This window comes from Mauremys reevesii, linkage group 11 (genome assembly GCF_016161935.1).
Source record: "Mauremys reevesii isolate NIE-2019 linkage group 11, ASM1616193v1, whole genome shotgun sequence".
Taxonomy (NCBI): domain Eukaryota; kingdom Metazoa; phylum Chordata; order Testudines; family Geoemydidae; genus Mauremys; species Mauremys reevesii.
In genome coordinates this window covers 49,706,613-49,718,897 of record NC_052633.1, presented here as the reverse complement: position 1 = coordinate 49,718,897, position 12,285 = coordinate 49,706,613, and the positions used below count along the sequence as shown (strand labels likewise).

Sequence of the window (12,285 nt, the reverse complement as noted above, 5' to 3'; positions counted from 1 at the left end):
GATTCAAGGAATTTGCTTCCTGTCAGGACTTTATGCCAATGTCCAATGGGCACTCGCGCTGTGTGAAGTGCCTTGGCAAGATACAAGTCCCTGCCAAATGTGTCCACTGCACGAGCCTCAAAACCAGGGCTCGTCCTGACAGGAACCTGCCGCTGAAACTGTTTCTCATGCAGAAATCCCTGCAGCCGCCTCTGGAGACAGGTAATGGCAAACCCTCTCCCTCATGCTCCCCGGCCAGGTCCGAACAACCGGGAGCATGGCTTCACCCTCTCTAGAGCAGAGGCAAGAAGCTCTGCAGCTGCCTATGGAGCAGGCCAGTAAACCCGCTCCCTCACGCTCCTCTGCCAAGGCAGAACCGACTGGGAGCATGGCTTCACCCTCTCTGGAGCAGAGGCAAGAAGCATTGCAGCTGCCTATAGAGCAGGGCTGTAAACCCTCTCCCTCACGCTCCCCTGCCACAAGGCAGAACCAACTGGGAGCATGGCTTCACCCTCTCTGGAGCAGAGGCGAGAAGCATTGCAGCTGCCTATGGAGCAGGGCAGTAAACCCGCTCCCTCACGCTCCCCTGCCAGGTCAGAACCGACCGGGAGCCCGGCTTCACCCTTTCATGTGAAGAGGCAGGAAACCCGAATGTCTCCTCTCAGAGACACTCAAGAGGGTAATTGATCTCCTGCAGAGTCTTTACCCTTGGTGCTGTCAGTGCCGAGAGCAGGCAACTCTGACCACCCCTGCACTTTACAAGCAACTCTTACGGGGCTCTAAAGCAGGGACCCGACTTCCCGCAGCGGGAAGCTCTCCTCAGCACTGGTTTCCCCAGCACCGACAATGGACCCGGTGCCAACAACGAGTTCCTCCTCCGGCACCGAGCCTGCCTGCCTGCTACCCCCAGCAGATTCAGACCCTCTGTGAGGCTCTCACAAACAGCTCTCGGCTCCTGCCAAAGTGAAACTAAAATCACTCCGGGCTGCCGCTCAGACTTTATGCTCTGCAGCACACCAGCCTACGGAGCAGCAACAATTCCTGCATCAGCAGGATATCTCTGTGGCCCCTAGGCCTGATTCTCGGCTCTGGGACAGAGAGTACTCATTGTTTGAACAGCAGCTCTGCCCACGTGACCTGGATACTTTCACTGATAGTGAGAACGGCACACAGCAGCAGGCAGGGTTCTCCCTGCCTGAGTCTTCCCCCCCCCACCGGAGCCATATATACCCCAAGACATGGGACATCATAAGAATCAGCCTCAGTTTCCCTACTTTGTCCCCCAGTGGCCGGGACCCATTTTTTTCCCTACCCGATGCCCTGGCCTCAGTGGTACCCGTGGTCGGCTCCTGCCACTGCTTCTCCTTGCGCTCCTTCTACCAGACCGCAAGCTCATCCTACGCCTATATCCCCAGCTCTATCAACATCTAGAGCTCCTGAACCCCCTCCTGAAGATGTGGGCTATGACCCCTTCCCTGTTTTACTGGCTCCTGCCTCACCATCAGCCACAGAAGTCGCCCTTTTGCCTCCACCTCCACAAAACATGGATGGCTTTATGCAATTTCACGAACTCAGGACATCCGTTTGGAGGAAGTCCAGGAGACACAACATAGGCTTCTCAAAATCTTCCAACCCTCTGCACCTTCAAAGATAGCACTACCCATAGAGAAAGCTCTCCTAGAACCAGCTGGTACTCTCTCGCAGACCCCACCTCCATTCACCAACATGCAAGAAAGCTCAACATAAATACTATATGACTGCGAGGGACATTGATTTCTTATTTTCCCACCCACAACCCAATTCTATTGTGGTTGATGCAGCAACACACAGAACAAAGCAGCCACACTACTGGCCCACTCTGCAGGACAAGGACCTCAAATGTCTTGACCTCCTGGACCGCAAGGTTTATATTCTTCTACTTTGCAATTTAGAATTGCAAATTTATTCTACCCTCCTTGCAAGCTATGACCATGACAACTACAACTTGCTCTTTGATTTGCCTCCCATATACTGAAGGACAGGAGAGCAGACTTCCAGTTAGTCCTCGTCGAAGGTCAATTGGTGTCTAGCATGGCACTATAAGCATCCCTGGACGTGTCTGATCCAGCAGCCCACACCACTGCAGTGGTGATGTGCTGGTCTTCTTGGCTCTCGGCATCCAATATCCCCAAAGATTTGCAGTCCAAAAGAGGAGAGTCTCTCCTTTGACAAAGAGAACCTCTTTTCCCACAAACAAACACAAACAAACCCAATATGAAATCTTTCAGACTATGAAAGACTCTAGAGCCACTTTCTGCACATTGGGCACTTACCTGTCCCTCCCCAGGAGACAAGGGTATCAACCTTACCAAACGCCCAGCACAGAACAATATCACCAACCCCAGTCTACACCGTGTGACACTGGTAAAAACCACAACAGACCTCTTAGATGCAGGCAAACCCAGGCACAACCAACTACTTCCCACCATTGGGTAACAAACAATTTTGAAGTGCTGGTCGGGGGTACATGCAACCATCCCTTGACTCCACCGTCTATTTGCCCATTTGGCTACCACCTCCAGACTTTCCACCATGTCTGGCAACAGATCACGCAGGACCGTTGTGTCCTGGAAATAGCTCAGTCAGGTTACTCCATCCATTTCCTATTTTCCCTGCCTATCCTTTCTCCTTCTCTGTCCCTCTTAGGGACCCCTCTCACAAGCACCTTCTCTGCGTGGAGGTGGCTCATCTTCTCCACCTAGATGCAGTCAAACATGTGCTGATGCAACATCGAGGAAAAGGATTCTACTCCCAAAAGAAAGGCGGGGGGTGGAGACCTACATTGGATCTATGCCAACTGAACATGCTTGTACAGGTGCAAAAATTCAAGATGGTCACATTGGGCACAATAATACCCACACTGTACAAGGGAACTGGTTCACAGCTCTCACCCTACAAGATGCCTATTTCCATATATACATTCATCCAACCCAGCAGACATAGTTTTCTGCATAACACTGACTCCGCCACCGAACATATTGGCCTCCCTACATTGGTAGACAAGACCAGAGAACCTATGCACGGACGTTCCCTTCCATCCACATTCCCCAGTACTCACGTTAACCATGGTCGCTTCCCAGATAGATTGCGGAACGCACTTAGGCAACCACAAGGCACGGGGCCGCTGGTCCCTATTAGAGACGCATCCGCACATCAATCTCCTAGAACTCCGAGCTGTCAGGCAGGGAGGAGCACAATCTCACTCTCTATGCACAACAGCCATTAAACTATGGAATTGGTGCATACATCATCACATAAAAGTCACCGCTTCCTACCTGCCCACGTGTCACAACACTACTGCCGACACACTCAGCAGACAGTTCTCTGAGAAACACGAATGGGAATTACATCCATCAATACCCCAACAGCTGTCTTCCCACTGGGGCACTCCATTGATAGACCTGTTTGCCACTCCTCAAACTGCAAATGCCATCTATTTTGCTCCAGAACAGGACTCGGAAACACACCTCATTCCTTGGAACAACTCCTTCATGTACGCTTTTCCACTGATTCCACTCATACACAGGGTTCTACGCAACATCACAGAGGACAAGGCCCGGGTCATAGTTTTTGCCCCAGCTTGGCCCAGGCAGACATGGTATCCTTACCTGCTACGCATGTCCATCCATCCTCCCCGTACTCTCCCCGACAGACCACATCTCTTCTCCCAGAACTACAGTCAGCTTCTTCATCTGCAGCTCTGGAAACTCCATCTGACGGTGTTGTTCTTTCAAGGTTTCAATCCCACGAATTAGCCTGCTCAGAACGGGTCCGACATGTCCTCCTGCACAGTAGAAGGGACTCCACTCTTAAGACTTACCTGCAAAAGTGGAAATGCTTCTCCATCTGGTGCTTCCACAGATGCTTAATACCCCAGACTGCAAACCTCCCTGACATCTTAGACCATCTTTTCAAACTAAAACAGGACACGTTTTCACTCAGTTTTATCACAGTACGTCTCGCGGTCCTTACCACCTTCCATGACACTCTGGACGGCTATTCACTTTCACATGCCCCACCATGAAACCCTTCCTCACGGGCCTGCAAAACCTCTACCTTGAGATTCATTCACTAGTAGCCTTCTGGAGTCTCAGCCTAGTTCTCTGCGCTCTTATGAAACCTCTTTTTGAGCCCCTGGCCACTTCATCCCTGCTCCACATGTCCAGGAAAGTGGCTTTCTTGGTTGCCATAATGTCAATAAGAAGGGTTGGTGAAATAAGCGCCCTGATGGCCTACCCTCCCTACACCATTTTCTCTAAACACAAGCTTACCATACAAACCTGGCCCAAATTCCTCTCCAAGGTGGTGTCTACCTTCCACCTTAACCAGTCAATACACTTATGTGTATTCCACCCCAACCCTCACATGACTCCACAGGAAGCTGCATCACATACCCTTGATGTCCGACGGGCTCGTGCATTCTATCTTGACAGAACTAAACCATTTCGTGAATCCCCTAAGCTTTTGTTTCTACTACCAAGAGATCAAAGGGTGATGCTATCTCTAAGCAAAGACTCTCCAAGTGGATCTCCACCTGCATCAGATCTTGCTATCAGACCCAGAATATTCAACCACCAGAGGGTGTTAGGACTCATTTTACTAGAGCAATGTCAACATCCTTTGCCCTCCTCCACGGCGTACCTGTTACAGACGTATGCAAGATGGCCATGTGGACATTTGACCACACATTTGCCAAACATTATGCTGTCGCATGGGATACTACAGCAGACACCATAGTTAGCCATATGGTACTTTCTACCTTTGTTCCTCACACAACTCCAAAATCCCACCAACCATAGTGGGTACTGCTTTACTTTCACCTACAGTGGAGCACCCACAGGGACAGCACTCGAAGTTACTCACCTTGCAGTAAGTGTGTCCCTGTGGGTGCTCCACTTTGAAGTATTAGTATGATTTTTCCACGGTAGAGAAGGAACTGAGGAGGGTGCGGGACGCACGCGCTCAGGAAGATTCCAACGAGACGGGAGATACCAACTGAGTGCATGCGTCCCGACCAGGCACTGCTACCGAAAATCTCCGATCAACGGCACCAGGATGCACCGTCACCTACAGTGGAGCACCCACAGGGACACACATCTCTAAGAACCTCAGTTACTGCAAGGTGAGTAACTTTCTTTTCTCCTGCACACTCCTGTAACTGTGTGAATTCTTTGGCATTGTGTTCTGTGAAACAACTGAAAACAGGCACCCAGATTGAAGTCCTAGGATAAAATCCTTGGCTCCATTAAAGTCACTGAACGAACATCAATGGGACCAGCATTTTTTATGTATAATAGAAAATTTCCTTCCAGGACCTTTATTCTGGTGTCAATTTTATATTTTGTTTCACTAAGTGCTAATAGTTCTTTCTTTCTCCAAGAGCTTCATGTATTGGAAAATGAAAGGGGGCAAGATTAACCTGGAGTTTGGGGGTTAAAGTACTTTTCTGCCATTAAAGCAACAAGACAGAAAGTGTGTGCGTGCTTTTGAGATAATCTTATAACTGAATTGTCACAAAACTCTTCTGAAATCTTAAACCAATTTTATTGTCAAATAAGTTAGCATTCCATAAAACATTAACAATGCAGTTAGGCAAGGTAAGTATCAGGGAAATCATCTGATAGTGCTGATATTATTATATCATGTGGTATTCCAACTAGTTACTTTTCCATAACCCATAATATTTTCTTATAGGTGTGTTCTTTGAGTTCACATTTTGTTGCTTGTTTGAAATCACAAAGGGGTACCTTTATGAATGAGAGATTTCTAAATGCTCTCCTGAAACCTCCACTAGACTGAGGTGTCTCATGGTCTAAAGAAACTACGTACCATCTTCACACAGCTGACTGCACATCAGTCTCAAGAGCTGCTGGTGCCCAAGTGTGTTTAGCAATGTCTAGAATATAAGTATGAGTTGGGAAATAAATGATTTCCTCCATAGTAGAAGAATGGAGGTGACTGTAGTTATCAGAATCTCGGCATAAATTAGTTTGGGGGACAATTATTTGTGTCTAGTTCAGAGACATATTTCCTCTCAGTTTCCTTTTCCTTCTGTCTGGCCATTGATACTCAAGAAGCATAGACAATAGTGGGATATTCTGTGCATTTATAATATGCAAAGTCCTCATGGCTTCTCTGGGTTTCTGCCCCAGAAAGGGGTAGGTGGCAGCTGGGATTAATACTAGGGAAGAATTTAGGCAAGAAACTTTGAACAAAAAATTATTTCAAACACAATTTCCAAATTAAAAGCAACAAAGAATCCTTGCATCCAAAGAAGTGGGTATTCACCCACGAAAGCTCATGCTGCAAAACGTCTGTTAGTCTATAAGGTGCCACAGGATTCTTTGTTGCTTTTACAGATCCAGACTAACACGGCTACCCCTCTGATAATTTCCAAATTGAAATGGTCATTATATAGAGCTTAAGAAGAAGTCATGTATCAGTCACAAACATTTTGTTAGAGCTGGGGGCTTATTTTTTTTATAAGAGATCCATTGGTTGGGCTGGAGCCAGGTTTCTGGTATTCTGTCCAATTGATCAGTAAATCATCTACTGCTGATGTTTTGTTTTGTTACGAGAATAGAGGTTTTTCATCCTTTAGATTTCCAATAGTGGAAATGTTGTGGCTTCTGGAAGAGATTAGTCAATAGTATGTGACTCTTAAAGTGTTTATGCATCATAAACACAGCTGAATGGGGCCACATCCCAGATGTTTCATGATTCTACTGTACCATTTGCAACTCAGGTTATTGGCAACACTGTCTAGATGTGATGTTTCAAATGAGTAAACTTTATACATTCAGAGTTCTTGCTTCTGTCAGCCAACTGCATTGCCAGCTACAAAAAAGAAAGGTGAATTAAGGAAAAGATTGAGTTATGACTAAAGTTCTTGCCAATGTCTCATTTGAAAGATGTCTCAGTAACATGACTTTACTTTGATTAATAACAAATTCCACAGCACATTTATTCCAGAAGAAGCAGGCAGATCTGTACCTTGTCTTTCTTTTAAATGCAGTGAAAGAATGAGTGCATGGTTGAGCTGCAGGGAATTTTCTGCTTGTGGTTTGAATTGAACTGTGTAAATTCTGTTTCTTGTTTAATTATTTATTAGTATATTATTCATAATGGAACTATAGTCTCAGAACCTGCTCAATTCCATCCTCTCTTAACTTGATTGTGCATTTTGTATTTAATAAATGTTACCTTGATCAACTGAAGCAGGAACTTTTTAATAACTTGATTGAGACAAAAGACCTGGTCAGATCAAATGTCTTTTTGATGAGCCCTTGATGGATCAAGCAACATTTTAAAAACTTTTAAAAGAAAAGTCTAAGAAAAATTTTTAATGGTTTGCTTGCATACTGGAATTTAAAATAGCAGTCAACAAAGTCTTGCTTAAATATTTTGTACGTCAGTGACAGACACTTGGCTTTCAGACAGATTGCTGAAGTCTTTTTGCATGCCTTCAATCAGTGACAGCATTTACGCCAGTTTTACTTCTAGAGCAGATGCAGATGTATTGATTTACCACTAGCAACTAGTCCAAGCCCTTAGGGATTTGATAAACAGGCATGCAAAACTCCACATAGAAAGATGTTCCCTTATCCCTTTAAAGAAAATAAATACACTGAAGACTCAAAACCTTTTGGTGTGTAATTTTTACCCTAAAGGAATGTGACTACAATGAGGCACGTTGCAGTCAGGATTTTATCTAATTTTTTGAAAATATTCTGGGAAACACACACACACACCCCGTAAACTCGGGCTGTAACACTGATCCAAGGCTAGAACCAATGTGTCCAGAACCAAGGCACATTTCTGGCTCTTAGCACGACTCGAGCATTTAGAAGCTGGGGTAAGTGCTGGTCTTACTTTTAGATTGTATGCAAGTTTTCGGCACACAAAGCCTTCATCGCCCTTATCTGTCATTATTGCTAAAAGGAATTTTTAAAAAAAACAGAATAAAACGGAAGATTCCCGAGTTGCAAAGACGAGGTATTGGACATGTTTTATATTTCAGGCTAAATCGACTTGCCACGGACATCGATTCAGTCGATACTTTTTTCATCAAAGTTCCCTTTCTAAAAATAGTTCTAGTAGTGATGATTATTAGCAGATCACTACTCCTCACTTTTTATTAGCTGCGTAACATGTTTTCCATGGTGGATCATATCGTGGCAGACGCGTATTCCCAGCTCCTTCCTAACACCTAAGGACGAGCCTTGACATTACACTTGATTTAAATTGACCTGTTTTGTTGAATTGTTTTAATCCACTGATCTCATAAACGGTTGAAAAAGAAATATAATTGCGAAGGAAATGGCCTTGCCTCTAGATTACCGCGGTGTTGCAATAGCAGAATTTCTTGTGTTTTCTAAAATGTCTTATACGCTTTCCCCCCCTCTCCTCTATAACCTTTTTTTTCTGCTGAGGAGCAGAGAGCTATCAAAGTGCACACCAGATGCTGTATTCCTTCCTGCAGACCCCTTCAGCTAACTTCATCGTTGTTTGTGGAAGCGCAAAAGGACTACGGAGACCCCAGAGTCTAAAAGCTTAAGATGTATTTTATTAAAGCAAATGAAATCAGAAAAAACCGAACCAAGACAGTTCCCGCCCGAGCGCTTTTCGCTGTGTAAACCGTGCAATTCATAGACAAAAAGCGAGGGCTCAGCCTTCAGGCGCGCCGGCTCCCGCAGGCGCAGGAGTGACTCGGACCCAGGCTACAAAAAGAGCCACAGTAGAAAGACAACTTCAGACATTCACATGGTGGTTGTTAGTGTTGTTTGTTTAGTGGCAACGAACTGCCAACCCGCGTCCCACCGAGCCAGCGTCCTGGCTGTTATCAAACGTATGAAAAACCGTGGAAGGAAAAGCTCAAAAACAGGAATTAACATTTGACAATCAGCATTTCCTTCCCAACCCCCCCGCTCCACCCCACCCCTCTGTTTTTAAACCAAGCAGCGAAGTGCATCACAATCACTATATACAAGGCGCTGCAGGAGGCTCCGCTCTGGCCGTGTAACATACAGAAGAGGCAGACGCGCCCTGGCTGGGGCTGGGGCTGTGTCCGTCCCCCCCAGCCGCCCTGCTCTGGAGCCGCGGGAGAACCGGGGCTGGCATCGGAGCGTCCCCGGGCAGCAAGCAGTGCCAGAGCCCCCAAGCCAGGAGCGGGTCCGAGGCGCCTCCGCTCCCCTTCCCGGGGTGGGGCTGCCCCGCTCGGGCAAAAGGCACCCGTGGCCGCTGCAGCAGCAGCAGCGAGGGCCTGCGGCAAGTGCCACCTGTTTCCTGGCCGGCTCCTCAGCGGGCGGCACTGGCTGTCAGTAGGGCCCGACCACCACCGCCTCCACCTCTTTGGACGGTCTCCGGTCCTTCACCAAGAAGTTGATCATCCCCTCGGACTTGATGAGCAGGTTGCAGCCCAGGAAGAAGATGCCGAAGACCACGGTGAGCGAGAGGACGCACATGACCGCGATCTGCACCACCCGCATGATGTAGAGGCTCCTCTCGTCCGGGCCGGTCACCACGAAGCCGTTGTCGGTCACCACGGAGGCCTGGGTGCAGCAGCGCAGGGCCCGCTCCAGGGCGTCGCTGCTGTTGGCGAAGAAGAGCCCCGCCGCCTCGGTCTGATTGCCCAGCGAGGCGTTCATGGCCGCGGCCGCGGGCTGGAGGAGAGCGGAACAGGTGGCCCCGAAGACCAGCCCGGAGCGCCTCATGCAGCGGCGGCTCGGCGGAGCGGGCGGGAGGGAGCGAGCGGCTGGCTGGGGTGCGGGGTGAGCTCCAGGCAGGGAGAGTTCTGCGCTCTCCCCCCGCAAGCTCGCAGGAGCCGCCTCCTTCTGCTCGGCTGGGGCTGCGGGAACTTCTCCGCCTGGGAAGCCACTCGCCGCGGGAGGGGTTCGCTGCTCCTGCTGCCGGCAGCTCCGAGGGGAGAGCGCCCCTGCCCGGCTGCTGCGGGCAGCTGCTGGAGTCACAGCACCCTCCGGCACCCGCCCGCCTGGTCACTTGATGACTTGGAGATTTGTTGGTTTTAAAGGGCTGTCGGTCTCACGGCGGGGGTGGCGGGGGATGTGACAGGCCAGCGGGAATGATGACTTGACTGCTGCACTGCCTCCTACACAGCTGGGAAGTTTGTTAGAGAAGAAAGACCCCCCCCCCCCCCCAGCCAGCACCCACTGCGCTTCCTGGCACAAACCAACTCCAAAAGCGCGACACTGGCACCTGTATCCTGCTGGGCCGAGCTCATTTTTGGTTGCATCACACCTGGTCTTCCCACCCCTCCCTTAGTTTTACTGTCTAAGTTTAGTGCATCTGCAGCTAATTGCAGTGATACGTTGTCTCTATTTTGATGGTGCAATTTCTGAGTGTGTGGCCAACATTTGTCAGGTTCGGGGAAAATCTGATTGCTAGATCTAACCTTTTGTGATGCAGTTGCATAGGGACACAAGCTCTGGATTTATATGTGCAGCAGGGGTGGGTGAACATCTCTATTCAAGCAGTGGAATTTGGCTGATTGAAACACAAACAGGATCTAGCTTTTTGCAGCACCTTTGTTCTGGGATGCACTGATGGCTGTATTGTTGGGGTTTTTTTGGGTGTAAGATGAGCATCTACATTTCCTCTCTATTTATGCAAGAGATGTAGGAGGGTTGAGGCCAAAAATTGTCTGGATCCATCAGGATGCACAAGCCAGATCAGGGAGTTTGCTGTGCTCTTGTCTTGAGATGCATCATGATCTGGATTATATTGGCACAATAGGAGTGTCTACAAGTGTTTCATTTACATGGATCCAAATGTCAGGTGCTGTTTTTGCTGTGTTGTGGTACCAGGATGCATGATCATTTAGAGTTTTTTGGGTGCAGTAGAATGACTAGATATGTGCTTTATTTTGGCAGTTTAATTTGATCGCTTGGGTATAAAATCAACCAGATCTTTTAACCAGACTCATTTATTAGGTGAAAATGCAGGTGCCATATGGCTGCTTGTGTTTGCAATAGCCACCTCTTTCCCTTTGCTCCACTCAGCTGCTTCAAAACAGCAAAATGCTAAGGTCTCATGAAAGTATCCATAGTTAGAAATCTTTTGAAATATTTTTGTTGTACAAAAGTATGAGCACATTGCAGGCTGCTGGCAATTGATTCTCCTGAAATCCTAAAGAGTAGCTAATAGTTTAGCAGGATCCTATGCACCATCACTTATGGTGCCATTAGAGATGTAGACCTAATTCTGTATTCCTCTTCCCTGAGAACTGTGTATTTGGGAGTCAGAGGTCTGAAGCATTTCACATTACACGACATGTGGATTTGACTCAAAAATTGACCTGGGGTCAGTCTGAATGAATGGCTAAACTGAACAGATTAATTGTCTTTTATGTTTTACTTCCCCAGTAAAGGGTGAGGGTGGTAATAAGGAATTGTATCACCAAACACACAGATATATAAACAGAATGTTTGTCATGAAAAGCCAGCAAATGTAGAACGAGTAGGCTGAATTAAATACCTTTCTGTCTTGTACAATGTGGGCTAGCCCCAGGACAACACCCTGGGCACTCTGGAAATCTTCTATGCCTTGAGGAGAGAATCTGCTATCACACTTGTATGCAGCCTGCCTTTTGGATCTGCAGTGATGTTTCCCAACTCCGGGAATAAGATAGGGTTGGAGAATGGCAATTCCTGCTGGTGTCAACCATGCTACCAGGATTATTGTTGCCTTACATGAGAAACAGTGAGCATGATAAATGGAGAGACAGCAAATGGATCCAAGACAACAGGAATGCACCCACTGCTAAAGCCTGTTGAGTCTGTCTCCAGCTGTACAATTCATCCAGCTGGCTGAAAAGTTGGGTTGCAAGAAGTTCACTCCCAAGGGTCCCAAATACCAGGGACCCGTAGTTTTACATATGTTTGCATATTTTCTTGCTGTAGATCCAGTATCCAATAATGTGATTGATTTACTGTCAGCTGCTGTAATTTTCAACCCTGCTGTCTCCTCTGCCTGAATTGAAATTTAGTTCTTGAAACAGCTACCAGAATCTACTTGCTAGGGGTGTCCACTATTGTAAGTACTCACTGTAATTGATATACAGAATAGTTGGTATGTTGTCTGTGCAACACAATCAAGTGGTCTGTCTTTGTCAAATTGTGAATAAGTCTACAAGGAGTTCCAGGCAATTGATATGGAGGGATGAGTACTTCTGAGTCTCCTTGTGGCCAGTGCAATCCCTAGTTGATAAACTAACATCAGACTAAGTGCTGAAAGAACCTAAATATAACC

At 47.4% G+C, this 12,285-nt stretch overlaps 1 protein-coding gene and 1 long non-coding RNA gene across 3 annotated transcripts in view; both read right to left on the bottom strand.

Moving 5' to 3' along the window:
• The window catches only part of LOC120375211, an 84,649-nt gene that overhangs the window by 7,156 nt on the left and 65,208 nt on the right, over window positions 1–12,285 (bottom strand). The window contains exon 5 of one of the 2 annotated variants that reach the window (XR_005586513.1): window positions 6,826–6,855. The exons of the other annotated variant lie outside the window; for it this stretch is intronic. This is a non-coding gene — a long non-coding RNA (uncharacterized LOC120375211). Of the gene's footprint in view, window positions 1–6,825; window positions 6,856–12,285 lie in introns of those variants that run through there. 2 annotated transcript variants of the gene reach the window in all.
• RPRM (reprimo, TP53 dependent G2 arrest mediator homolog) lies at window positions 8,965–10,213 on the bottom strand. Its single transcript, XM_039495955.1, has one exon. The coding sequence runs from the start codon at window positions 9,729–9,731 to the stop codon at window positions 9,336–9,338; it is 396 nt and encodes a 131-aa protein (XP_039351889.1). The 5' UTR covers window positions 9,732–10,213; the 3' UTR covers window positions 8,965–9,335.

Excerpts from the sequence above, each read along its gene's own strand:
- RPRM (XM_039495955.1), bottom strand. The coding sequence starts at position 9,731 with ATGAGGCGCTCCGGGCTGGTCTTCGGGGCCACCTGTTCCGCTCTCCTC.